Genomic DNA, 25,795 nt, shown 5'->3' with positions numbered 1-25,795 from the left:
CAGGTAACAACACATGTCCATTGCTGGCAGCTAATGGGTTCACAGATCACTATTGGAGTAACTGTCATCGATTTTGCTTTGCTTCTTGTTTGCCTGAAGCAAGGTTTTTCATATGCTAATTAGTCCTCATTTCATGCTGCACATTTAATTCCATGGCTTAAACACAATTTTCTAATTTCCCTGTTCATTTTTTTTTTTTTTTTTTTTTTTGGCCTAATACAAAGTTCAGAGCCAATGCAGGGAATTTCTTTTCATTTCTTTAGAAGTTATATTTAAGATAATTACTTAAAATTTGGTTCAAGAGGGATCCCTGGGTGGCGCAGTGGTTTGGCGCCTGCCTTTGGCCCAGGGCGCAATCCTGGAGACCCGGGATCGAATCCCACGTCGGGCTTCCGGTGCATAGAGCCTGCTTCTCCCTCTGCCTATGTCTCTGCCTCTCTCTCTGTCTCTCTGTGACTATCATAAATAAATAAAAATTTAAAAAAAAAAAAAATTTGGTTCAAGATATCTTTATGGCTTGCTTTATTCCAAAATGTATTGTGACACACTGTCTCCTGAATTCTTTTTTAGAACTCACAGATAGAGAGGATTGAGTCCTTTAGGAAAGTATTCAAATAAAAATTATATTCCCTACCAAAAAAAAATTAATATATAATATTTAGGTAAGGAACAGATTTTCCAGGCTCTTTTCTTCCAATCGCAGTGCTAAAATTCTAATGACTTCACATCATGGACAGTATAATACACTACCATATACTTCCTTCAAAATGTACATTTCACCTCCCCCCAGAATTATTCTTGAAATCTGTATTTCTGTGTGGTCTGTTAAGAGACTAACACTGCCTTTCCCTGGACTTTTTTCTCTTCAATTCTGATCAAAGTACAGCTGGAAAGGAATTTGTCAGAACATTAAAGGAACACACATCACATATTGGAGCTTAGCTTATTTTATGCCTAAGCACCTCTTGAACAATGGAAAAGCTGCAGAAAATTAAGAACAGCTAGCCACATGTGGGCAGCAGGAGCTGCTTCACTGGTGCTTTTAATCCCAGGACTTTTTTTTCTCTCAGCAATTTCTTTTTTTTTTTTTTTTTAAGATTTTATTTATTTATTCATAGACACAGAGAGAGAGGGGCAGAGACACAGGCAGAGGGAGAAGCAGGCTCCATGCAAGGAGCCTGATGTGGGACTCGATCCCGGGTCTCCAGGATCACACCCCAGGCCGCAGGCAGCACCAAACCACTGCACCACCAGGGCTGCCCTCTCAGCAATTTCTTAAGCCATTTAATTCATCATTTATTTTAAGCACCCACATGCTTAACTGTAAGCATGACCTGACAGGATCTGTGTTCATCTTCAGTCTGTGCTATAGGGACAATCCCTGTGGTGAATTGGAAGTAGTGCTCACGGGGACCCTGTGGCTCAGGTACTCACTGTACTTTCATGAAGACAGGGTTAGGGGAACTTGGTGCACTTTTTTCCCATTGTGTCAAGCAACCTTCAGGTACATGACCTTTTCCAAATAATAGAGACCTTAGGTTTAAGATAACAAAGAGGATGAGCAAGGTCTAACAGGTAATCCATGTACACACATACATAACATGATCAAAATTAGACTAAGTTTTATTACAAATGCTTATCAGTAAAGGCCTGAATTAGGGCATCCAAGATACTGGCTCTAGTTTGTACTGTAACCTGATCTTGCTTCTTATAACTTACATACCAAAAGGACACTGCTACTATTCATGCTTCGATTTTGAGCTGGTTTCCAGCATTAACATGAGGTCACGTTCTATCCTAGTTCTGACCTCCATTCTCCTATGACCAGTAGGGAAGAGTCTGAAGTGTACATTGGACAGAATAAACCAAGTTTATAAATAAGTCAAAGTTTATCAAATATAATTGAGATGAGGGATAAAAAGTACTGGCCAACATATGCTGAGCACTCCTTTGGGCCAGGCACTGAGCTGCTTGCTTCACATGTGTTACCTGGGGTAGATGTCATCAAGAGAACGTCTGTCTGGCCTGCACAAGGTTTGAACCAATGACTTTGTTTTTATTAAGACAACAGTTGGAGATTCTTCCTAAGACCCTTTTCCAGCACAGCATCCTCTGTCATCCTTTTATGACTCATCATGATGACTGTTACTTATATAATTTAAGGAATACATACATAACATTATTTCTTCAACTGTACAGTCTATGCAAGTACCATAACTCAGTTACCAAAAATGAATAATAGTAATTCTAATACCTACTTTCCTTCCACATTCTGGCCTCAATAGTCATTTTGACTGAGACCTAAAACTATAAAACTCCTAGAAGACATAGGAAAGCTTCATGACACTGGGTTTGGCAATGGTTTCTTGTAATGTGACACCAAGGCAATAAAAAAAAAAATAATTAGGCTTTATCAAAATAAAAAACTTCTTTGCATCAAAGGGCATTAATAAGAGTAAAAGGCAGCCCATGGAATGGGAGAAAATATCTGCAAATCACATATCTGATAAGGGGTTAATACCTAGAATATATACACAACTCCCACAAGTCAACAGAAAAATAAGTAACCTGATTTAAAAAGGGGTGAAGGACCAGAATGGACATTTGTCTAAAGAAGATAAGGGCACCTGGGTGGTTCAGTCAGTTAAGTGTCTGCCTTTGGTTCAGGTCAGGATCCTGGGGTCCTGGGATTGAGCCCCGAGTTGGGCTCCCAGGTCAGTGAGGAGCCTGCCTCTTCCTCTCTCTCTCTCTCTCTCTCTCTCTCTCTCTCTCTCTCTCTGCCTCCCTGCATCCACTCATGCTCATGTGCTCTCTCTCTCAAATAAATAAATAAATAAATAAATAAATAAATAAATAAATAAATAAATAAAATCTTAAAAAAAAAAAAAAAGAAAGAAAGAAACGGGGCACCTGGGTGGCTCAGTCAGTTAAGTGTCTGACTCTTGATTTTGGCTCAGTTTGTGATCTCATGTTCATAATATCGAGTCTCACATCAGGGCTCCACACTGAGTGTGGAGCCTGCTTGAGATTCTCTCTCCTTCTGTCCCTTACCCCTGAAAAAATTAAAGAAAGAAAGAGGGGGGAGGGAGGGAGGGAAAAGAAAAGAAAAAAGAAAGAAAGGAAAAGAAGATCAACAGATACCCAGTAACCACATGAAAAGATGCTTAACAGCACTAATCACTAGAGAAATGCAAATCAAAACCACAATGAGATACCACCTCACACCATTAGTATGGCTATTTTCCAAAGAACAAAAATGAAGAAATGTTGGTAAGGATGGGAAGAAATTGGAATCCTTGTGGCATCACTATAGAGAATAGTATAGTACTTCTCTCAAAAAGCTAAAACTAGAATTACCCTGTGATCCAGAAATTCCACTTCTGGGTATTTGCCTAAAAGAATTGAAAGAAGGGACTGGCACAGGTATTTGTACAGCCATGTTCAATAGCAGCATTAGCCACAACAGCCAAAGGTAGAATCATCCCTTTTGTCCAGTGACAAATGAATGGATAAACAAAATATGGTATATACGTACAATAGAATATGATTCAGCCTTAAAAAGGAAGGAGATTCTGACCCACACTACAACATGGATGAAACTTGAGGACATTACACTAAGTGAAATAAACAAAAGGAAAAATGTTGTATGATTCCACTCTTGTGAGGTACCCAGAATAGTCAAACTCAAACATAGAGTACATAGTGGTTGCCAGGAGCTGGTGGGAGACGAGGCTGGAGACTTGTTTAATGGATAGAGAATGTTAGTTTGGGAAGATGAAAAAGTTCTGGAGATGGGTGTTGGTGAGAGTTACAGAACAGCGAGAATGCACTTAATGCCATAGAACTATATGCTTTAAACCACTGTATGGTTCAAATGGTGACTTTTATTAGATATTTCTTACCACAACTTTTTAAAAATAATCAGTTTTTTAAATAAGGGATACATGCAAATCCTCATTACTAATCAAGTCATCTAGTGCCAGCTAAAGATCTACCAGATATTGCCAAAAGAGTAATAATGTTCAACTCCTTGGGGGAGGAGGGCGGGGGTGGAGGTGAATGGGTGACAGGCACTGAGGGGGACACTTGACGGGATGAGCACTGGGTGTTATTCTGTATGTCGGTAAATTGAACACCAATAAAAAATTAATTTATTAAAAAAAATTTTTTTAAATGTTCAACTCCTTGTACTAAAAATGAAATGCCTAAACTTTTAACTATGCATTGTATAAACAGAGTGGTCAGTGCTAAGTGATATATTTTAACAAAAGTAGAATTAACATAAAATATCCATCTATTAAATATACAACAAAGCATGTGTTTTTGATCTGTATTCAACTTATTCATTGACTAGTGTTCATTTTATTTGTCTGAGGATCAGAATATGGAAACAATATTTAAAGAATAATTGCATTTTGAATTTCTTATTTGCATATTCCCATCTTAATTAAGATTGCTGCTGCATCCTAAATTAAAAACACATTTATTTTAGTTTTAAAATCTACAGTACAAAAAAAGCTTTATTTTTAAATACCTAGTTTCTGCCCCTCTAGATCGCATAAAGAAATCTAATAAAAAAAGAACTTACCAAAGAACAGTGATTGGTCCTTGACAAGTGTATGCAAGGAACCAGGGCAGACACCTGATACATTGTAAAGTTTTAATCAGCTTAAACATTTACTCAGACTTATTTTTTTCTTTTGTAGCAGAACTTTCCCTTAGCAATTTCTAAGAAGTGAAAAGTCAATCTTTAAGGTTCAGAGGGCTTGCTTTTTCAGTTTTATTTAAAGCCTCAATATTCATCATTAGATAACAATGTTTTTCTGACTTTTCTTGTCATGGTGTCGTGATGACAGTTGAATTGGAGGTCATGAGACCTGTAGCTTGGGAACAGTGGTCAGATCCAATAAAACAAAGTTTGCAGCTCTTTTGTTTCCTTGGAGAAAAGATTCTGAATCATTTTGAGATTAAATTTTGAAAGTACAAAAGGTGAACTTAGGTCTCAGTGGAAATTTAAACATTTAAAGCATTCTTTTAAGATTTTAACATATCGCTCACTTTACTGTGGAACAAAACAAGTATAGTAAGTATCCTTTATGGCCTGGATATTCTTTTTATACCTTTTGGAATACTGTCGTTTCAGAAGTACTGATATTTAGATCTTAGACTTTTGTCGTTGTTGTTACTCTAGCCACTGGGATCCCAACATCTAGATAGGATGTAAGATTGCTTGAGGGGTTGTTTCTAAGGCACATAAAAAACACTGGCAAAATGTAAATAAGAGTTTAGCCATTTCTCCCTTTTTACTGGAATTTATCTTCAGATTAAGTAATGTTAATAATCACTGTATCTCATTTGGGTTATTCCTATGTTACAGTGGGATCTGTGGTTTTCTGGGTAGCAAAGTCACACTGAAATATGAAAAGAGCTAATAAGATGAGAGTATCAGTATTCAAGGCTGAAGTCAATTAGACAAGGTCTAGAAATATAGGAGAAACATTTTCAAACATAATTGGTACCACATTCGTGCTTCTGGATTGTTTTTCAGATTATTAACACTGACTACTCTCAAATGCATCATAGCTATCATATCAGTCAGTGGGGGCTGGACTGGTAAAATAGCTTGCCAGGTTAGAATTTATGTGCAAGGAAATATATTTATTTATCATATATAAATGTATATATTCAAGTATTTGATTCCACTTCATATGCCAATTATTAACAGCCAAGGAATGTTTCTCCCTGTGTGAAAATTGACCCAGAGATAAATATCCTCACTTCCAAAAAATGTGCAAAGTTAAAGGAACACAAATAACTTAAAACTACATCGTTTAAAGCAATGGTTAGTGGACCATGACCCTCCACTTCATGTCAGAGGTTCACTGAGGGGGCAGCTTGGCTCAAGGCCTTTTGAGGGCAGAAGTCAGCCTGGAACACAGGTGTCAAGACTCTCCGAAAAGTCCCTTTCTTCCACTTCTGTTTGAATGAAATTGAGTACAGTAGTCTCCCCGTATACATAGGGGATGCATTCCCAGACCCCCAGGGGATGCCTGAAACCATGAATAGTACCCAACACTGTTATACTGTTTTTTCCTTTATAGTTACTGTAAAGTCACTGTAAAGTTCAGTTTATAAATTAAGCACAGTAAGAGATTAACTATAATAATAAAATAGGGCAGTTCAAACAATGTAGTGTAGTAAAAGTTATGTGAAAGTAATCTTTCACTCTCAAACTATCTTACCATCCTATACTTGCCCTCCTTTGACTTGTAGTGTTAATAGTGAGGATACAGTGCCTACGTGATGATATGAAGTGAGGTGAACGTTATAGGCATGTGATATAGCATTGACCGTATGTCAGAGAAGGGTCATCTGCTTCAGGACCACGGACGCTCACGGGTCACTGAAAACGCAGAACAATAAACCATGGCTAAGGGGGCTACTATGTAGCGATCTTTAAAAAGTCAAGTCTTTTTATTATCAATGCTGACAGTAATAATTACTTAAAAGCTGAAATCAGTGACAAAAAGGAAAAACGAGCTCGGAGAGAGTGCCCACATGAGCAAGCACAGTTCATTGCACACCCACACACATATTCACAGTCTCAGCTGGCCTTGAGAGTCTCACCCTGCATGAGTAAAGCCACAAGGAATTTCCATTCACCCATTACACAAATATTTATTGAGTAACTAGTATGTGCCAAACTTCATATTTCTTGCTGCTAAATAGCCTCTGAGTTCTCAGGTCATTTATTTTAAGAAGGGAAAATACAGTGTGCTATTCTTAAACCCAAATACATCAGCAAAAGAACTGACTTTAATTCTCGTAATGAATTCAAGAGTTGCGTCGGGGAGTGGAAGTGATAAAGGAAGATGTTTTTTCCTTAAAATAAGGCTGGTAATAGTTAAGTCCATGTAGCAATAATCAGATTTGTTAGAATAGTAATATCTCTTTCCAGTGAATGAATCCTTAAAATCTATCTAAAGTAGACTGTTAGTGGAAATGGGTCATTAGGTTGTTGAGAAAAGCTATCAGAGCCTTCTGCAGGTAACTTCCTTTGTTAATACACAACTCCAAATTGAAGTCTGGTGGTTGCTTGTTTGGCCTTGGTAACAAATTAGCTTCTTGCTTTAGGTGTGAGGGTGCACCATCAGTGAAACAAGTCGATATAATCAAAATACATTCTTCAGATGCCCTCTCACTGTGAGAAATGGGGGAAGTGGTTAAGGAGAGCACTATTCAGGCCTGGACACAGGGACATAAGCTGGAAAGCACATTTAAAGACATGTACTTGGAGTGCATCTCCAGGAAATAGGAGCTTTCTTACAAAATGTTACCAGGCCTGGGGTGTGCTATAGAGGCTGATCAGACCCTGCAACAAAGGCTAAATATCACATTTTAATTCAGCAGGATCATTACTGTGATTCCTACAGCAGGAGAACCTTACAAGTATTATGTATTGTTTTGATCATTTTTACAAGAGTCTTGGACTTTTCTTCTGCCAAAACAGGGTGGTTCTGACCATATTTCTAAGAAAACACTACTAGGGTGGAGTCAACCTAACCTTATTTAGCTTGAGCTTTTCATTGCTGTTGGGGCAAAGACTAATTGGCTCCATCGAGGTAACGCATGTTATTCCAGCATCTGGGTCTCAGACATAATAGTATATCTTTCTTTTGTTTCTTTTCTAGTCGACTTAAAAAAAAATGAGGTCATTCCCTTCTAATTCTGGCTTTTCTAATTTTATTTCGTTGAGTTCACAGACTTGTTCCCTTTCTGCCTTTTCCACCAGTTTACTCCAGTATCCCCAGCAGTTCCTGAATTCTTGAAAACTCCTCCTACGGATCAGCCCCCCACCAGGTCCACAGCTCCTGTTCTCCCCACCAACACTGTGTCCTCAGCAAAGCCTGGGCCAGCACTGGTAAAGGTGGGTTCCCTGCACACATGCTGGTTTGAGGTCTTTACTGGTGGTTTGTCTGTGGCCCTGTATGTGGAACACAATGGCACAAGTCTGCATTGCCCCAGCCTGGCTTTTGGTCTGAAGCCTTGAAAACAAAACCACAGGCAGACTTGCTCAATCACGCCTTAGAATTGGAAACTACCACCTTCAACAAATGCCCTATTGTTCTGTAGTCATGGAAGAACCGTGCAAAATTTGGTCTCCATGCAACTCCTGGAGCCATGCAGAAAGGCTTTAGGATACATTTTATCAGCACTCCCAAATTCTGCTACCATCCAGGCTGCCAAGATGAGAGGAACACTGGGAGGACAGTAAGATAGAGCCGCTTTAGCACAGCATTTGGGAGTCATGAGCCTCACAAACAGATCTCTTTAATGGTAACATAATTTTGGATTTTATACACAAGGTCAGTCTCAGTGGTATTCCAGATATATTACATGACAGGTTAAAGGCTTCAGACAAGCAGCTGTGTTTTTTGATTTAGCAGATTTGCCCTTTTGAAGCTTGGTTTGCTCTTCAGATAAGCTGCAGATTGGTGGCACTGGTCCCTACTTTTTACTTGGTGCAAATAATTCAGTGAATCAACACTACAGAAGATCAAACTTTTAAATATGTAGTATATATGTAAAGTTTTTTTTTTTTTTAATGTATTTAGAACTGCTAAATAAAGGGCAGGGGCATGGATAGACAGAGGAATAATGTCATCACGTCAGATACGGCTTTTGCCAAACATAGAAGAACACTGATTTCAAACTTTTAGAAGTGAAAAGGGGCTGTAGAGAGCTAGCCAACCCTCCCAGCACCTTCCAGATGAGGAAGTGAGGGCAGAAGAAGCCACAAGGCCAGGCAGGGTCCAGGCTCCTTCCTGCAGGGCAGGTGAGCCTTTTTTTTTGCCTCCCCAGGAACACAGGACAGCTCCATTAGCCTGGTGCAGGTTCCTCACTTCCATCCACCCTCTAGCACTGTCCTGGCCTCCACCCTCCTGCACACAAGGCTCTGCTTCTCCTCCAGCCTCTCTGTGTCTGTGCGGCCCAGTGTCTGTGGCTCTGGGGCACACTAAGTGTATCTCACCATCTTCCATCACGTAGTACTGGAGCCAGAAATTCCAGAGTGTGGCATGTGGCAGCTGAGCTAATAACATCAGCTCTCCTCCTCTGCCCTATCCCCAGACGTGTGGCACGGATGGCACAGAGACAATTTGGATAGTGACCCATCTCTCCTCTCCAAATTTCTCCCCTCACTTGTGTCTCCTTCCTTTGACTCTAGGGCAGGAGGCACTGTTTGAGAATGTGAGATTCAGAGGCCAGATCGGAGATCCTAGGACTGTGCTATAGGGGAAAAGTCAGATACACAGTAGGAAACAGCCCACAGTTCTGTGGATTTTTCTGTGAGGAAAGCTGTTCCCCACCCTCACTTTGTGAGAGAACATGCCAGTGAATAGGTAATAGCAGATTTAGCCTGAGACATCCTGGTTACTGTGTGTCTGTCCCCCTCCCTCTCTCTTTCCATAGGTGCCTTCCTGATCGGCCGAGTCAGTGGTTTCATCATTACATAACAGTTAGGGTACAACCTCCATAACCCAGACTCCATCCATTGTAACCGCTTTGAAAAGATCAGGGATAAAAATCTGTTATTAACAGCACCATAAGCAGATGACAGTGAATTGATTAATTATGTGAGATTGCAGTATTTGATATACATTTTCCTTAGAAATACATAACTTGAGGAGCAGGCACCTGGGGGGCTCCGTCACTTAAGTGACTCTTGATTTTGGCTCAGGCCATGATCTTAGGGTCATGAGATCGAGCCCTGCATCAAGGTCTGCAGTGGGCATGGAGCCTTCTTAAGATTCTCTCTCTCTATCTCTCTCTCTCTGCCCCTCCCCACCCCCCTCTAAAAAAAGGCTTAAAAAAAAGAATACGTAACTTTATAGTCTATTCTATTCCATTAGAAGTGTGTCTACATGTGACACCTCAAGTGACTGCTTGTTGAAACCCAATAGATAATGCTGAGCTGAATATCGTTCTCTGGCTCTGAGGGAACAGAGCAGCAGGAGAAGGTCAGTTCTTAGGAGCCAGACGTCTTAGTCAGAGGAAGCGTACACACTTCTCTGGCTCTGGAAATGTATTTAATACTATCACTTTCCCAAGCAGCCGCCCCAGGTTCTGGGGTGCACCACCTCTGTATTTCAGATCATTTGGGCACCCAGTGACATGGGCCGCTTGTGATGGCATCCCTTAAAATGTTCTTCTCTTTCTCAAAAATAGCAAAGCCATCCCAAGAATCCTAATGACAAACACCGCAGCAAAAAGTGCAAAGAGCCCAAGCCCCGCGTTAAGAAGCTGAAGTACCACCAGTACATTCCTCCCGACCAGAAAGGTGAGAAGAGCGAGCCGCAGATGGATTCCAACTACGCCCGCCTGCTCCAGCAGCAGCAGTTGTTTCTACAGCTCCAGATCCTGAGCCAGCAGCAGCAGCATTACAACTACCAGACCATCCTGCCGGCGCCACTCAAGTACGGGCTGGGGGCTTGTACTGTGGTCTTCTGATGAGGACCACTGGTGTCTAAAGGTTGGATGTTGTGATTTATTGGTGTTGAGTGTCATCAAAGTGTAGCATACAGGGGACTACCTGGGTCCCAGTGAAAACAGCCTACGTTCTGGTCCAGTTTCTGTCCTCAGAAATACATTCCGGACCTTTCAAGTTAGAAGTGACTTTTCACAATTACTCCCCAGGGAAGATTTACATATTATTCACCCAGATATCATCAGGTGCTATGAGAAAAGCATAAAATGTGTGCAGCCTGTTATAAACAGTTAAAAAAAAGAGGGGGGGGAATCCCTGGGTCCCTGTTTAACCCTCTCAGCAGTTTAGCGCCACCTTCAGCCCAGGGTGTGATCCTGGAGTCCCCAGATCGAGTCCCACATCGGGCTCTCTGCATGGAGCCTGCTTCTCCCTCTGCCTGTGTCTCTGCCTCTCTCTGTGTCTCTCATGAATAAATAAATCTTCAAAAAAATTAATTAATTAAAAAAAAAACAGGCAGACGAGTATAGAAGCTGGAGTGGTCAAGGAAAGCTTTATGAAAAAGTGGGATATTTATATGGGAAAGAGCCTGAAAGAAGGGAAGGGCCCTTTTAAACATAGGAGAATGATCCTGGTGCAAGGACAGAGGAAGGAGTGGGCGATGACTATTTGTTGGATGATGAGAAAAATAGCCCGAATAAAGAATGTGATTAGCTTTTGAGAAAAGTAGAAGACAAAAGTGAGTAGAACCACTGTCTGGAGGAGCTTGCAGATGAGCAGCCTTGAATCTTGATGTGGTAGGTGATTCAGAAGGCTGTTGTGGTGAAATCAAAGCACGAGAAAGAACTGTTTGATGCTGGTAATGAAGGGGAGTCTGGAAACAGGAAAGACAATTTTCAGAACAAAGTAGATGTGAGAAGATGAAAGGGCATTGATAACGGAAAGGAAGGAACAGATGAGAGATGTTTCAAAGACAACTAAGGTCTCGGCGACCAACAACTGTGGAGAGGGAACATGTTTCCTGAGTCTGAGTCCAGGTGGGAGGGACAGAAGGAAGTGAGTTCCAACAGCTTCCCAGACTGAATCTATAGCAAGGCATCCATAGCAAATTTTAGTGATGTGCTAAAGGAAATTTTTAGATAGCCATCCTTAGTATGCATTTTCTGGAAGTATAACATAAAAATGCAAAGACTTGTCCTTCATTTCCCTCAATTTTTAGCAGAAAGGGATATTTACATTCAACTCAAACTCTTAAGAAAAGATGCAAAATTTCATTAAAAGAAAAAATATTTTTGGTGACCAAGCCACCCAATTTATAATCTGTAGAAACTTGACTCCTGCTTTCTACACATATGCTTAAGCATTCCTCCCTAGGGAGCCCTATTTTCTAGGAATAGAAAAGGAGTAAGACCCACTAAAAAGCCCCTCTGTTAAGAAACCTCTTCTCATATGCTAACAATTATCAATTCACTTTTTTCTCTTAAGACCCTGATATCTCGAAGAAGATTAGACCTATTAGTCATTCAGACCTTACTGTGAAATACTTAAATCTAAAACATCGGGGCACAGTGATGAAGAAAGAATTTGTGTTGCATGTTATTATTTTAAGAGCAAGCAGGCCTGAGTGAGATGTTGACATTGGAAGGGAACCAGGGAAGACCAAAGAGAATTGGAAAAGTATCAGAGGCAAACTGCCGCCACTTTACAGCTTTGTCTGGGCCTGAGGGAGGCATCCTCCCCTGCCTCTGCCCTCAGGCAGCAGGCACCAGGGATGCGAGCTCAAACCCTCACTCCCATCTGTGTGCTCCTTACGATGCTCTGAGCAGCGCAGGCAGCAGGGATGCGAGCGCGAACCCTGGCTCCCATCCGTGTACTCCTTACGATATATCAAGCAGCACACTCAACACATGACATCGTCCTCCTCCAGTAACTCCAGGAAGAGCTGAAATTACTGACCCCACTCCAGGCAAGAAAACCTGTTAAACTGAATATCCCATAAAAGGATTTTTATGTGTGTGCTATCTGTGAAATAGTCTTTTCGATAATGAAAGAAATGGACTGTTGGGGCAGGTCTGTAGATGGGAGGAGGATATCTGAGGTGTTGGGTAGCTGGTCTCTAAGAGTACCTTGTCTTTCCACTAAGACTACAGTCCCCCTCTCCTCCATAAACGTTCGCAATAATGCAGCAGCCATGCCACCCACCCAAGGAAAGCATCACATGAAAAGAACAAGGAGGAAAGGTAGCTTATTGTTGTGTATTAGTTCACCACACAAAGACTGAGCATCACTTGTGTTTAATGTCCATGTCCTGAAAGTGGAGACATTATTTTCTAATACGGCGTTTCTTCTCACCAAAATTCCAGAAGAGGAAACAATGTGGAGGTCCTATAATCTCGTAGCACCCCTGGCAGTGGGATTCTACTTGATAACACAAGAATCCTGCCACCTTGGGAAGAGCAGCAACCGTAGGGAACAGGGCTGTGGTCACAGCGTGGCCACTCCCTGCTGGAGGGCCCTGGAAGGTTCCTTTGTATTTCTGAACTTGTGTTTCTGTCTTCACATTCATCAAGGTCCCCCACACACACCACCTTTTTTTTCTCCATCAATTTGGGGAGGAAACAGATCAACTTATTATTTCAAAGGCTGAAGTAAACAGTGAACTGTTAATCATAGTAACAAGTAGGATATTGTAGAATCTCAACCAAAAATACTGTATGAATAGAATAATAAATTTACATTGTGCCTTCTCAGGGAAATAATATTGTTCACAAGAGAGCCAAAGTTGGTTGGGAGGAATCTTGCACTTTTTATTTAAGCACAGACACACATATAGTACATAGGTAATTATGCAATACATCTGTGGTATTAAAATTTCCCTGGGAGGTTGGTGAGGAAAAAAAAAAATCTAAAAAAGCTCCTTGTAGGGAAAGTAATGAAAATAAGGTTGAAAAATACTGACTTACATTAAGTGTTTTCATAATTCTAATGTAAGATTTTAAAACTGAATTTTTAGAAAGGAAAAAAATGATACATAAGACATATGTCATTCCATCCAAACTTCAAGTATCTCAAATACTTAAAGTATTTAACTGCCACAAAATTTAGGCAGATTTTAAAAGTGCCCAAAACGGACGTCAAGAGTTAGCTGTTATCAGGGCCGGAAATGGCTTCAAACACGATCTTCTGAAAACTCACTTGACAAAGCTCATCTAACTGGGGACCTCTCCCCATAAGCAACATCGGCTCAGGTTCCTGTTTCAGAATAGGAATTCAAAGTCTCCTCGCTTCAGCACCAAGGTTTATATAACAATAAAGCCTGGTGCTCTGATGGAATTGGCTCTACAGTATCAACCATCAGGTGGACCTTGCTCTAATAGAGATCAGCCACCCAGAAGAGGAAATGCCATTGTTGCCAAGAGTATCATAGAGGCAAGAAGTGAGGGATCTGGTTTTGATATGGAAAGGAGTTTAGGGAAATGAATAATACAGAAGTACAACAAATTCACCAACATTTTTTAAAGAACATTTTTATTTTATTTTATTTTTAAATATTTTATTTATTCATGATACACATAGAGAAAGAGAGAGGCAGAGACACAGGCAGAGGGAGAAGCAGGCTTCATGCCGGGAGCCCGACTCGGGACTCGATCCCAGGACTCCAGGATCACACCCTGGGCCTAAGGCAGGCACCAAACCGCTGAGCCACCCACAGATCCCTTAAGAACCTTTTTAAATGACATATAGGTTATGGAGAAGCCCATAAATCATAACTTGATTATGATCACAAATTGATGCCAAAGTAAACATAACTCTATAACCACCATCTAAATCAAGAAATAGAACATCATCAGTACCTCCAAAAAGCCCCCTTGCTTCCCCTCTCAGTGACTACCTGACTTCTATCCCATAGATTAGTTTTGCCTGCTTTTGAACAGTATATAAAGGCAATCTTACAGTATACATACATGTTTGGCTTCTTTTGCTCAACATTGTGTTTGTGAGGTGCATCTTTACTGGTGCAGATAGTAGCAGTGAATTTTTACTCCGTTTGGTGTTCTGTAATTGATCCACCCATCATCATCTTGGTGGAGAGTTGGGTTGTTTTCAGTTGGGGCTAGTATGAATACTGCCCTAATAAACATTCTCACCTGTGTCTCTTGATTCACGTATGTATATCTTTGTCATGTGTCTTTCTAGCAGTGCCACTGGATCAAAAAATAGGTGAAAGTTTTCTTTAGTAGTTAGCTTAAAACAGTTCTCCAAAGTGGTCATGCCAACTCATACTTCCCCTTGTTGTGATTGAGAGCTTTGGATGCCTGGGTACTTGATATCCACAGTCTTATTCATCATACAGCAGTTCTGCTGAGTATATAGTGCTATTTTGTTGTGCTTTTCTTCGTTTTCCTCATATCTATTGAGGCTAAGTACTTGTTCACACGTTTATTGATCAAGTGGATATACTTTCTTGTGATAGGCTTGCTCAGGATTTTCCCATTGTCCCATTGGGTTTGTCTTCTTCTTACTGATTTGTAAGGCTTTTTTGTATATTCTAGATATGAGGCCTTGTCAGAAATATGTATTATAAATATCTTCTCCTGTGGCTTGACTTCACTCTTAAAGGTGTCCATCTTAATGCATTTTGTGTACTGTTTAAGAAATCTTTGCATACCCAAGGGACATGAAGATACTATCCTAAGCTTTCTAAAAGCTTTATTGTTTTCATAATTCACATTTGAGCTTTTGAGATGGTGTGAGGTAGGGGTCAGTCAAGGGCCCTATTTTTTTCCTGTGTGAATATCCAGTGTGGCCAAGCACCATTTATTGTAAGGACCACCCTTTTCCTACTTTTCCCTTTCCCTTGTGATAACTCAAGAAGCTATCTCTGTGAGGGTCTGTTTCTGGGTTTTCTGTTTTCTTCCATTTGTTGTTCTGCCCTTGTACTAGCACACAATCTTAGTAACTGACTTTGTAATGAATTTTGATATCTGGTGGTATGACTCTTCCAGCCTTGCTTTGCTTTGCTTCTAGCCCTTGTTGGTTCTTTGTATTTCCATATAAAACTGAGAATCACCTTCAAAATTCCTACCAAGGAGGCAGATAAACAAAACTCGCAGGGATTTTTTTTACTGAGATCTCATTTGATTGCAATCTTCATAATACTGAGTCTTCCAACCCCTGACCGTGGTGGCATTTCTTCTCTTCATGGGTTAACAGTCAAACTGTTAGCAGAAACAACGTCAAATTCAGAAATTATTTCATTATAAACTCTCACTTTCTTGTTCTTTTGAAGGCCACTCAACGACAAAAATAGCAACACTGGGAATTCAGCTCTGAACAATACCACACCGAACACACCAAGACAGAATACATCTGCTCCTGTGAGGAAACCAGGACCTCTGCCTTCTAGCTTGGATGACTTAAAGGTGATAATTCCAAGTAGAGTTTACTCACCCACAGGTACCACAGAAATGTAAATGATTTGCCACATTTGTCTAGTAATGAGTAGGTAAGCTTTCAGTAGATTTTTAACTTTACCAACATTAGATAACCTCTACGGAGGTACCTTCTGTTTATGTCCATTACATTTATTTCAAAATGTCCAATAATGATTCTCATTCCTTGAGCATATAGCATGTGTAGGCATCAAACCAGTTCTGACTACAGAGGCAGATTTTTTTCCTCCCTGCTCATTGCCAAGTGTGGGAGAAGCAGGAAAATGTAAGTCAAGTATCTGATCTCCAAGGCCAGCCTGTGTGTGGGTTTCCACGCCAGCGCAGCCTTCGGTTATCCATGGTGGCTCAAACCACAATGAGTCAACCTCTCTCTGCCCCCGTCTCCTCTGTGAAATAGGAATAAAAATACTAATAATAATACCCACACCTCCCTTGAAGGTCAATTAAAAGAATAAAGCATGTCCAACAGTGTCTGGCACATGGTAAACTCAGTGAATGTACCGATTATCATCATGATTGCTGGTTTTAAATCCTTAGACATAACAGGAATTACCCTGTAAAAGCCCTTGCTTTATCACTGGCCTTTGTAGTGCTCAGGGTCTGTAGCCATGCGTGTCTACATGGGTTAGGGAGAGAAACCGTCCACTTGCCTGTGTGTGGGAATAGGGAACTGACGGAGGTAGGCTAAGTGTCCCATAGATTTGTCAGAAGTTGCAATGCCAGAAGAGATGTGACTTGTTTGTACTTCCAGGTATCAGAACTGAAGACAGAACTGAAGTTAAGAGGTCTTCCAGTGTCGGGCACCAAACCAGACCTCATCGAACGCCTGAAACCCTACCAGGAAATAAACAGTAGTGGCGTTGCTGCCGGCAGTGTCCTGGCTGTGCCAGCATCTGCTATCGTCACCAGTAACCCAGAAGTCACTGTGGCATTGCCGGTAACAACACTACACAACTCTGTGACAAGCTCTGGCACCTCTTTCAAGGCCGAATTGCCACCCACTGGCACCAGCAACATTGAGAACGTCAATTCCCCTCTGCCCATCTCACCATCCCCCTCTGAACAGTCCAGCCTCGGTACTGAGGACACAAACATGGCAGACACTTTCACTGAAATTATGACCATGATGTCTCCAGCGCAGTTCCTGTGCTCGTCCCCACTGAGAGTGACGGGCAGTGAAGACAGCCCGAGCCCCACCAGCAGCACGCTGTCAAGTCTGGAACTAGACGCAGCTGAGAAGGACCGCAAGCTCCAGGAGAAGGAGAAGCAGATCGAGGAGCTCAAGAGGAAACTGGAACAAGAGCAGAAGCTTGTGGAAGTTCTGAAAATGCAGCTTGAGGTTGAAAAGCGAGGTCAGAGGCAGCCGCCACCACCGCCACCCCTAGAACCCCAGGCCGGCACCCCAGCCTCTTCTGCCACCAAGTCAGATCAGAAACATGGCAGCGTTGGTTCCTCCGTCAAGGATGAGACCTCACTCAGCGACTGCTCCAGCTCCAGGCAGCCTGGCCCAGGAGCCAGCCATTCTGTAGGCCCGCCCATCTCGACAGGGGGCCAGACCCTTGTTGCCAAAAAGGCTGTGGTGATCAAGCAGGAGGTCCCTGGGGCCCAGGCGGAGCAGCAGAGCATTGTCCCGCAGTTTTACGTGAGTTCCCAGGGACAGCCGCCGCCTACCGTTGTCACTCCGCCTCAGGCTTTACTGACCACACAAACTGCTCAGCTGCTGCTGCCACTGTCCATCCAGGGCTCCGGCGTCACCTCAGTGCAGCTCCCCGTAGGCAGCCTCAAACTCCAGGTGTGAAGTGTGTCTTCTAACTCCTTTGCCTTACAGCCTGCCGAGAGCTGAGACTTGCCTAATGCTTCCTCACGAATGCATCCACACCGGGCTTCAGAGTGGCAGATATGTGTGGGGCGTAGGATAGAATTCAGAAATGTTCCTAGCTGGCCATTTTTCGATGGTAAAGACAGGGGTGCTTTCTACTTTCCATACCTTTTATCTTTGGTGAACACAGTATCACACATGCAAACATTTTTAAATACCAGTTACAGGATCATGAGAAAGGTCAGTGTCACCGTGTACTTTTTGTGTGCAAGTCACAGCATCAAGTATTTTGTTTTGTTTTTTTTTTAATTTCTTAATTTATTTACGTAATCTCTATACCCAGTGTGGGCTTGAATTCATGATCCCAAGATCAAGAGTCGCATGCTCCTGACTGAACCAGCCAGGCATCCCATCCATGTACTTTAACTGGCTTACTCCCTTTAGCCGTCCCTTCTCCCAGAAGATCTAAGTGATAACATCCATACTGAGATAGGGAAACTGGGGCCACGAGCTGGGTAATTCTGACTGCAGAGTTTTCACTTTTACACCCACTCCTGTATGGTGCCTCCTAAATGTAATTCTTGAAAGACACCAGTGAGGTGAAGATGCCAAAGGCACATTGGGCACCTAAGGGAAATGTGTCCAGAACCCTAGGAGTGAGGATGTTGCCGAGACAGGTGATGAAACTCTGGTAGGCATGAAATCTCCTTTAATGCCTCCATAACCTGTATATTGACCTTAAGTTATTTTATGGAATGCATTTTGATAGGTTTCAACAAAGTGTGAGGGCCCCAGTAAACAGAAACTGTTTGTGGCAGTGTTCCTCAACTTTGATGCCCCGGACACTCTTAATGGCAGAAAGGAGTGATCCTATTCCCCTGGGGTTAGGAAGCATGACCCGAAGGCCCTTGGCATGTGCAGAAATTCTGATTCCCCTATTGAACCTTTACAGTGTCTGTGAAATCGAAAGTCTACTCTACTCTGTAAGATAGCTCTTCTTGACCTTTGTTTTCCAACCAAATGTTCCAGTAAAGTTGATGTCAGATCAAGAACTGGGTTTTATCCTGGGCCTGTGTGTGCTCCAGCACGTGGCTGACTGCCCCCAGAGGGAGCACATCCTACAACTTCAAAGTAGGAGTTCGGGCCTCACAGATTTCTTCGCTGTTATTACAATTATTACAACCCCTGACCTAGTATGTGGAGAGCCACTGCAGGCCTTTATTTCAGTTTTCTCTTTTCTCAAAATTTTCAAATGAAAATCATAACCACTGAAGAAATAAGAACATGAAAATAACTGGTCTGGTGTGTCACTCTCTGGTTTAGAATTAAGGCTTAAATCTATGTGTTGATGAATTGAAGTATGTATCTGTAAATATTTTATTCCATTTCAGATACAATCCCCACATGACCAGTTATTCCATATCCAAGGTTTATATATATATGTGTGTGTGTGTGTGTGTGTGTGTTTAGTAATCTCTACACCCAATATGGGGCTCAAACTCATGACCCTGAGATCAAGAGTTGCACATCCTTCCGACTGAGCCAGCCAGGTGTCTCCACATTCAGACTCTTGATTCTGAGTATGATTTTGATAATTAAATTGATTTTTTTATTTGCTTCCTAGACTCCAGCACAAGCAGGAATCCAGACTCAGCCTCAGACAGCAACTGCCACCCTGTCCTCAGGCTTAGCCCAGACTGTACCTCAGAAACAAGATACTTTCACGCCACATGTGCTCAGTCAGCCTCAGCAAGTTAGAAAGGTTGGTGAATGCTAATGGGTGACAGGCTCTTGCTTATTTGTACTGTTATCTCTTCAGTGTCCAAAAAGCAGTCTCCTCGTGGGAAGCATCTCTTCTGTGTGATGTGTCTCCTCTCGCGTCGGCCTCAGGTCACATGGCATCTGGCTGCAGATTACCCAGTTATTTGGGGAAGAGAATTCTTTATTACTGAAAGATAGCTTGTCTTCACAGTTAAGCCCCTTTTCCAAGTAGAAGTTTCAAAAGTGTGTTTTCAGTCCTCATATGTAGGATTTTCTGGGGTTTAAAATAAATTTCTTTTCAAATTAATCATTTTGGGGAGTGGGGGAAGAAAATGCTGTTCCCTGGGAAGAGACACTTGAAGATGAAAAAGATACTTTCTGAAAGGTTTACCTCCAGTAAGATCTTTATAAAAGAGTTTGTTGTCATCTTATAGATTAAGAGCCAGAAGGCCCAGGTCTGCTTATTCTGGTTCCCCACTTCCTACGTGGTTGGCCTTATACAGAATTCACTTATATTCTGAGTGTCATTTTCCTCATCTTTAAAATGACAGTGTTGGTCTAGGGTTCAGGAACCTCTGCATATGCTCCTACCAAAAAGTTCTGATGTGACAGCCCCAAAAGTTACCAAAATTCCCTCGTATCCAGTAGGTGGAGCTATGTGTACATCTTCTTGCCAGAAAACTCTTTAGGTCTCAAAAATAGGACTTAATATTTTTTATTTTTTAATTTGTTTTTTTAGAGAGTGGGGAGGGGCAGAAGGGAAGAGAGAGAGAGAGAGAATCTTAAGCAGACTCTGTGCTGAGCATGGAGCCAAACATGGGGCTTGGTCTCACGACCCTGAGATCACAACCTGAGCTGAAATCAAAAGTTGGATGCTTAATTGACTGAGTCACCCATTACCCCAGGTCTTGCTGTTTTAAAACCTTGAGAATTAAAAAAAATAATATAAATAAATAAACCTTGAGAATTATCCATCCCAGAATTTTAATCTTCAGCATAAAAGAACTTGAATAGGATTGAGTCCTGCATAAAAAATTAAAAAATAAATTAAAAAAGAAAAAGAACTTGAATAATTAGACACAGCCCAAAGTAGTGTCAACTGTCAGGGCTAAGGCCCTGTGGCAACAGACAGAAGTAAGGCCTATGTCACAGTAGTTACGCCACCATGTGCTCTCTTGTGGAATCTCCTGACTGGGAAACCCTGTGAGCAGGGAATTAGAGCTGTATTTTATTTACTTCAGGCTCAGAATAACATAGTGTAATGATAAGCTTAGTGAATGTTCAAATGTCAAGATAGTTTCCTTTTTTTTTTTTTTTTAAGAGAGAGAGGAGGGAGAAAAACAGGATGTAGACAGGATAAGGACTTGTTCACTAAGTCTCAAAATACTAGAAGTGGGGATCAGTAATTCCACTTTAAAGGAAAAAATTATTGTACCAAATACAAGGAAATTCAGCCTTTTCAAAGAGGAGTACACTTACAGAACTCCTCACCCAGAGCAGCTATACTGTTTGGAGGGACACACACAGACACACTCACGTGCGTATACTTTCCCAGTTAAGAAATATGTGCGTATATTTACTATACAAACATAGGCATGAGTTTTTCTCCTTTAGAATACTAGGGGCGGGCAGCCCGGTTGGCTTAGCGCTTTAGCGCCGCCTTCAGCCCAGGGCGTGATCTTGGAGACCCAGGATCAGTCCCACATCAGGCTCCCTGCAGGGAGCCTGCTTCTCCTTCTGCAAAAACCTTTGGCTAATAATGGGGGCTAAGTAAACCCTTGGTCATTCCACCAGAGGGAACCCTCACCACCCCCTGACTGAGCAGGAGTGAGCTTCTCAGAAGGGGGCAGATTCTAAATGGAGCCTTACAAGGACTTGGAGACATTTTCAAGAAACCTGAAAATTGAGTGTGGCCACAGTACATGTGGCTGTTCTGGTAGGATAGAAAAGGGGGCAGGTAGTAGAAGGTTTGCATGACAGCCAGAGAGGAGGGTTTCACCACTAAGGACAGAGGAGCCGGGGAGTGTTGGGGCTCCGTCAGGTGTGGGGTCAAGGCTCTGTCTGTGGGGCAGGGCTGACGGGGAGGGAGGCCCAGTGAGGGGGCTGTGCCAGCTTTCCAGTGATCACCAGCAAGGGCCTGGATTGGGACAGCAGAGAACAGAGGCCTGATTCAGGACGCATTCCGAAGCTGTGCAGGCACTGGGGGCAGAAAGCAGAAGACACTGACGGCTCCATTTACCAAAGTTTTAAAAATAAATTATTTTAAATAAAAAGAATTATTTTTCCTCAGAGGCTGGAGGTGGTAGGAGGAAAGGGGAAAGTTTAGTTTGGAATATATTAAATTTGAGATGTCCCAAACTTATGTTTAGAAGGGTTATTAATGTGGCTTCGGCACTTAGCAAGGTTGGAAAAGAGAGGTGGGTTTGGGAATTATTAGCTTAATGGTGAACATTAAAGCTGTTAGAGTAGATGAGATCACCCTGTGAGGAACAGGAGAAATTCAGCTATCGCTTAAGAGAAATATCGTACTGAACAAATGCTGACTTCCCAGAAGGTGCAGTCTACACCTCCATCAAAGACAGGCCACTCAGTAAAGGGATGGTTGACATTGGAAAATCAGGGTCTGCAACCCCTGGCCTGAGGGCCACGTCCAGCCCACGCCTGTCTCTGTAGATAAAGTTTTCCTGGAACCAAGTGCCATCCATTTATTTCTGTATGGTTGAAGCTGCTTCTTGGCTGCGGGGTAGAGGTGAGCAGTTACCTCGGAGACCCCATTGCCTACAAGCCCTAAACTGAACCCTTGGTTGCTCTTAAATCTGCCGACCCCTGTCCTAAAACATGGTTTTCTCTGCTAGGAAGAGCAGAAAAACAAACAATAGAAAATATTGGTTCATTACAGGTTTTCACAAACTCGGCATCGAATACAGTTCTCCCGTATCAGAGAGCACCCACTCCAGGGGTCCAGCAGCCCTTTGTTAATAAGACGCCCCCCAGCGTTCTCCAGTCCAGAAATGCACCACTTCCATCCCTGCAGAATGGACCTGCCACTTCCAATAAGGTAATGCTGCGAGCCCAGGGCTGCAGAGACTGGGCAAGCTCACGACCGTCCTAAAGCGTTCTAAAGCCCCACACTTTTGCCTTGGACTAAGTATCAGTATGCGTGGGACAAAACAGCCAAAATGCTGTGGTGACAGTTGTTAAGGGGCAGCTTAGCTGTTAGCACAGTAAGGATGACCTTTCCCACTCAAGATGGTCCCTTGCGAGCCGTACAGATCCTAAGGCTCATGAACTGACGAATACTGTGATGGGGCTGCCCTGTGCTGAGGGCAGAGCCGCACGTCGCCAGGGCCAGGGCTCAGGGAAGCTTGCTGCTAGAGCTGACGTCTACCTCCCTCTGTTTGCCTCAGCCCGCCTCACCACCGCCACCCCAGCAGTGTGTCGTCCAGCACTCCCTGTTCGGGAGCCCGGTCCCCAAGACAAAAGACCCTCCCCGCTACGAGGAGGCCATCAAGCAGACGCGCAGCGCCCAGTCCTCCCTTCCTGAGGTAAGTGAAGCCAGTGGCCGCAGTCCACCACGGGCTTACATTTGGGGTGTCATCCTCATGTGGAACCCTCTGTCTAAGATGTACTAGCCACGACAGAAACACAAATTTCGGAGCCAGGGGCCTTGTTTGCACTTTAAATCCTGTTTGTTTTCATTGAAGTATGGTCCACATACAATATTATACTAGTTTCAGGTGTACAACACCGTGACTTGACATTTATATACATTGTGAAATGCTCACCAGCATAGATGTAGTTAGTAGAGTTAATACAGTGTCATTGACTTTAGCCCCTGTGCTGTACCTTACATCCCTGTGATTTATTTTGTAACTGGACATTTGTACCTTTTAATCCTCTTTCACTTATTTCACCCATCCCTGTATCCCATCTCCCCTCTGGCAACCACCAGTGTGTTTGTATTTTTGAGTCTGTTTTGTTCATTTGTTCTGTTTTTTGGATTCCACATATAAGTGAAATAATTTGGTATTTGTCTTTCTCTAATTTACTTAACTTAGCATAATCTCTTAGTCCATCTCTATGGTCACAAATGGGAAAAATATTCTTTTTTATAGTTGAGTAATATTCCTCTGTGTGTATCACATCTTCACATCTTCTTTATCCTTTCGTCTTGGGCTGCTTCCATATCTTGGCTAGCATAAGTAATGCTCCAATAAACATAAGGGTGCATATATCTTTTTGAATTAATTTTTTTGCTTTCTTTGAATAAATACCCAGTAGTAAGATTACCGGATCATAGGGTAACTCTATTTTTAATTTTCTGAGGAACCTCCATAGTGTTTTCCACACTGGCATCACCAGGTTGCATTCCCACCAGCAGTGTACCAGGGGTTCCATTTTCTCCACACTCTTACCAGCACTTGTTATCTCTTGCTTTTTTCATACAGGCAATCCTGATAAGTACAAGGTGGTATCTGTGGTGGTTTTGATTTGTAGTTCCCTAATGATGAGTGATATTAAACATCTTTTCTATGTCTGTTAGCCATCTGGATGTCTTCTTTGGAAACGTGTATTTTGCTGTTTGGGCATGGAATGTTCTATCTGTATCTGTTAAGTCTGTCTGGTCTGATGTGTCATTCAGAACCACTGTTTCTTATTGATTTTCTGCCTGGATGATCTATTCGTTGATGTAAGTGGGATGTTAAAGTCCTCTACTATTACTGTGTTACTGTTGGTTTCTCCTGTTAGTCTGTTAATATTTGCTTTATCTGTGTGTGTGGCGGGGGGAGGGAGGGGCTCCTGTGTTAGGTGCATAGATATTTGCAGATGTTGTATCCTTAGTTTGGACTGATCCCTTTATCATTATGCAGTGCCCTTCTTTGTCTCTTGTTAGAGCTTTTGCTTTAAAGTCTGTTTTGTCTGTGTTTTTTTTTTTTTTTTTGTTTTTTTTTTTAATTCAATTTAGTGGGGCACCTGGTTGACTCAGTGGTTGAGCATCTGCCTTCGGCTCAGATCATGATCACAGGGTCCTGGGATCGAGTCCCACGTCAGGTTCCCTGCAGGGAACCTGCTTCTTCTCCCTCTGTCTGTGTCCCTGCCTCTCTCTCTATGTGTGTCTCTCATGAATAAATAAATAAAATATTTTTTAAAATAATAAAATCAATTTTAACTAAATTATATGTTAACTACATATACTGTATTACTAGTTTCAGAGGTAGAATTGATTCGTCAGTTGCATATGACACCTAGTGCTGATTATATCAAGTGCCTTCCTTAATGCGCATCACCCAGTAACCCCATGTCTGTTATAAATATTGCTACATCAGGTTTTTTTTTTTTCACTTCCATTTGTATGGAATAGCTTTTTCCATCCATTCACTTTAAGTCTGTATGTGTCTTTGAGTCTGAAATTAGTCTCAGGATCCCTGGGTGGCGCAGCGGTTTGGCGCCTGCCTTTGGCCCAGGGCGCGATCCTGGAGACCCGGGATCGAATCCCACGTCGGGCTCCCGGTGCATGGAGCCTGCTTCTCCCTCTGCCTGTGTCTCTGCCTCTCTCTATCTCTCTGTGACTATCATAAATAAATAAAAATTAAAAAAAATATTTTAAAAAAATTAGTCTCTTATAGGCAATGTGAATTTTTATCGTTTTATGCATTCAGTAACCCTATGTCTTTTGATTGGAGCATTCAGTCTGTTTATATTTAAAGTGATAGGTATGTACTTATTGCCATTTTAAAATTGTTTCTGGTTGTTCTTGTATTTCTTTTCATAGTTCTTTTTCTTTGTGATTAGATGACTTTCTTTAATGGTATGCTTGGATCTCTTACTCTTTCTTTTTGGGTATCTGTTGCAGGATTTGCGTTTGTGGTTACCATGAGGCTCATATATGATATCCTGTGTATAAAGTATGATAGTAGCTTAAACCAAACACATTCTAAAAGTAACAATATTTTTACTCCCCTTTTTTAGGTATATGATGTCATATTTTAGATCTTTTTTACTTTGTGGATCCTTTATTTTAGATACAACTGATTTTACTACTTTTGCCTTTCAGACTTCATACTAGTTTTATAAGTGACTGATCTACTACCTTGACTATATGTTTGCTTTAACCAGTGAAACTTGTTCTTTTCATCATTTTCTTCTAAGTTATCGCCTTTTCTGCTTAAAGAAGTTTCTTTAACATTTCTTATAAGGCAGTTTAGGGATGATGCACTCCTTTGACTTTTATTGGCCTGGGTAACTCTGTATTTTTTCCCTCCATTCTGAATGATAGTC

At 41.9% G+C, this 25,795-nt stretch overlaps 1 protein-coding gene across 24 annotated transcripts in view; it reads left to right on the top strand.

The window, feature by feature from the left end:
* Positions 1 to 25,795, top strand: part of MRTFB (myocardin related transcription factor B) — a 271,363-nt gene that overhangs the window by 226,138 nt on the left and 19,430 nt on the right. For 18 of the 24 annotated variants that reach the window (XM_072753817.1, XM_072753808.1, XM_072753815.1 and 15 more), the window contains 7 exons: positions 7,793 to 7,927; positions 10,228 to 10,475; positions 15,774 to 15,906; positions 16,688 to 17,728; positions 19,380 to 19,517; positions 22,416 to 22,574; positions 22,924 to 23,061. In XM_072753817.1, the coding sequence (XP_072609918.1) occupies positions 7,793 to 7,927; positions 10,228 to 10,475; positions 15,774 to 15,906; positions 16,688 to 17,728; positions 19,380 to 19,517; positions 22,416 to 22,574; positions 22,924 to 23,061 (1,992 nt within the window). The remainder of the gene's footprint in view (positions 1 to 7,792; positions 7,928 to 10,227; positions 10,476 to 15,773; positions 15,907 to 16,687; positions 17,729 to 19,379; positions 19,518 to 22,415; positions 22,575 to 22,923; positions 23,062 to 25,795) is intronic. The other 6 variants (XM_072753824.1, XM_072753825.1, XM_072753823.1 and 3 more) reach the window with 1 other exon arrangement.

This window comes from Vulpes vulpes, chromosome 3 (assembly GCF_048418805.1).
Source record: "Vulpes vulpes isolate BD-2025 chromosome 3, VulVul3, whole genome shotgun sequence".
Lineage (NCBI taxonomy): Eukaryota > Metazoa > Chordata > Mammalia > Carnivora > Canidae > Vulpes > Vulpes vulpes.
Note: the sequence above shows the minus strand (reverse complement) of the source record. Positions and strands in the feature narration are given on the sequence as shown.